This window comes from Primulina tabacum, chromosome 7 (genome assembly GCF_025594145.1).
Source record: "Primulina tabacum isolate GXHZ01 chromosome 7, ASM2559414v2, whole genome shotgun sequence".
NCBI lineage: Eukaryota > Viridiplantae > Streptophyta > Magnoliopsida > Lamiales > Gesneriaceae > Primulina > Primulina tabacum.
Window position 1 is genome coordinate 33,442,051 of NC_134556.1, and position 2,707 is coordinate 33,444,757.

The window sequence follows — 2,707 nt, forward strand, 5'->3', positions numbered from 1 at the left end:
AATATTTTTAAAAATAAATATTGATATTAACATTAATAATTTAATAATAAGTTTGGGTTCGTAGATTCTCCGGACCAGCCTCGCCCCATCCCATTAATATTTTTGAGACGATGATGAGAATTTGATCCCGCCGGAGATGTCGGCGGTGGAGAAGAAGCATTGACACGGCCGAAACTGACGACATTGTGTTTGTTTGATATATATTGTCTATGGGTAGGATGAAATCAACCATAAAGGCCACGTAAAGATTGGATATATTGGTATTTTTCAAGGGCTACCATTTAATTCTATAGAAGAAATAGGAAGCCACAATGACGTGGGGAGATTATTAAGGCAAATCTTTCTCGGCGTTTCCACGCACATCCAGCTTAAGTTTGATTTGGATTTAGAAAAAAACACAACGCTTCCACAAGAATTACAACAAACTAACTTCACTTACTTTTCCATTGTGTTAGTTGTCCCACATCGGTTGGATAAAATACCTGAGAGTTGTATATATGGTATTGAATAATCATCCCGCCTTGGGCTAGATTTTGGGGTTGAGTTAGCTTCAAATTCCAATCTTAACACTTTACAGCTGCAAAATCATCGTCATTCCATTCGGATAATATAATATGAAAGATTTGGTGAAAGTTCATAAACTTATTATAGTGTCCACAAGATATATAAAATGTAATTAATCACACAAGAATACATGCGCTTTATTTCAGTATATCTGCAGCTCTTATTGTAGCAGCATTATTATACGTACATTATACACTCAACAATGCATCATCATCATAATTTATAGATACAAAGAATTGTATGCAACTTCATTTCAAGTATGACCTTGCTATCGCGCCATCAGCTCCACGGGGGTAGAATCCACCTGGCTGAGATTCACTCCCACTTCCATACACAATCCTAAGTATTTCCTCGGGTGTTCGCCCATAAGCCAACGAGTCTCGATCTCCTGCTAGCACGTTACCTGCACTTTTCCCCTCCGGACCTAACGCGGGTTTAACGATCAGACCTTCATCTTTCAAGCCTTCTTTTCCAAGGCTATTTCTCAGGTTTGATATCTTATTTGTAAATTCTGCCACTGTATAACCATAGGGTACAACTGGTAAACCGGCAAGCTCGTACAGCAGTGCTCGAAGGACCGCGTCTTGGCCTGATTCGACACCTAAGAGTCCCGCCACAAGCTACAATTTCAAAAGATTAGTAACCAACATATTAGTTATTGGCACAAGAGATGAGATTATATCTCAGTTTTACTTGAAGTCGACTTGAACTCGATCAAATCGAACCGAAGCATTGGAAAAAAAACGTATGAAATGATATGTTATATTATCATTAGGGAAGATGGTAGTGGCATTGCATGTTGTGATCAAATAGTGCGGTAGAATTAAGCAAAAAGAGAAGATGGCCGCTGGCATATATTACCTTTTTGGCGGTTGGGGATTGGAGCTTTGGATTTGCTCCAACATATCCGGTGAGGCCAACATAAGGGATAACATAGCTTGCAAGCAGATAGTTGAGATCATTTGCATAGGGATCAAATGGAGGATGCAATTCTTTCCCAAATGCATTGTTCATCACTGTTGCGAAATTCGCTACACTCAGATCGAGCAGGGGTCGGGGAAATCCAGGGACTGTCCTTTTTATTGCCCTGCGTATATTTTTAAGTATGAGGGCTATTAGTGACTACTTTGAGATACTCCAACATGATATTTGATGGAAAAAATTATTTTAACACATATAATTATACTTTATATAAAAATCTAGTATATTTAAAATCTCAAATAATATATGTACGAAACTAATAATTGATTAGGAATGGACCTCAAATGTCCAAATTCTTGATACGCAAACTGCGCTGTGATATCTCTGATCAAAGGACTGAGTTTAGCAATCTGCACGCCGATAGGCGGTGGGCCTCCCGATGTAAGATTAGGCTCAAGAACGTCCAAGCCATGACCGAAAGCTCCCCAAGCGAAGAACTCGGCCTCCATGTATTCCAAATTCAGAGGGAACTCAAGAAGATCAACGTCCGATTTGGGCAGACCCCGCGACACCGTAAGGCTGCCGTGAAGAAGAAGGAGGAAGAAGAAAAGGGCGGTTGAGGCGGCAGAAATGGACGATATTGTTGCCATGATGTGAGATGGCTACCTAATTTAGCTCTGTTTTTGGTTGTGTGTGTGATATACTTTTGTTTACGGGTTAATTCTTCATGCAAATTTAATTCTTGGGGTTGGGTATTTATAGACAAAATTCAAAGCCAATTAAGTCATGAAATGGTTTTTAAAATATACTATATCAATAAATTTAAGCATATCATATTAAATAATTTTAATATTTTAATGTGAAATCAAAGTTTCTTTATAATTTTATATTTCATAATATTTGTTAGTTAATTTTGTTTATGTGAGTTTATTAGTAATTTTTTTACATTTTTCTATCTTTTTCGATTTTTTCTCTATTTTATGTCTAATTTATCTAAAAATTGAAACTATCTCATTAAATATTATCTAATCACTAATTAATTTTATATATATAATGTTCCGCTACACAACATGCTATATAGTAGATACGGCGTGCTATATATATACATAGCATGCCGTGTAGGGGAACATTAGTTATATAGCTGCATCGGAACATTAGTTATATAGAAATATTATATATAGTTTTTATATGCTGCACACTTACCGTGTATACCTATGTGAGC

At 36.8% G+C, this 2,707-nt stretch overlaps 1 protein-coding gene across 1 annotated transcript; it reads right to left on the reverse strand.

Annotated features, from left to right (window-relative positions):
- Positions 1-655: 655 nt before the first annotated feature.
- Positions 656-2,222, reverse strand: LOC142551338 (desiccation-related protein PCC13-62-like). Its single transcript, XM_075660527.1, has 3 exons — positions 1,825-2,222; positions 1,426-1,651; positions 656-1,184 (listed from the first exon to the last, which is right to left on the reverse strand). Exons 1-3 carry the CDS (start codon positions 2,133-2,135, stop codon positions 813-815), a joined length of 909 nt encoding a protein of 302 aa, XP_075516642.1. The 5' UTR covers positions 2,136-2,222; the 3' UTR covers positions 656-812.
- Positions 2,223-2,707: the final 485 nt, after the last annotated feature.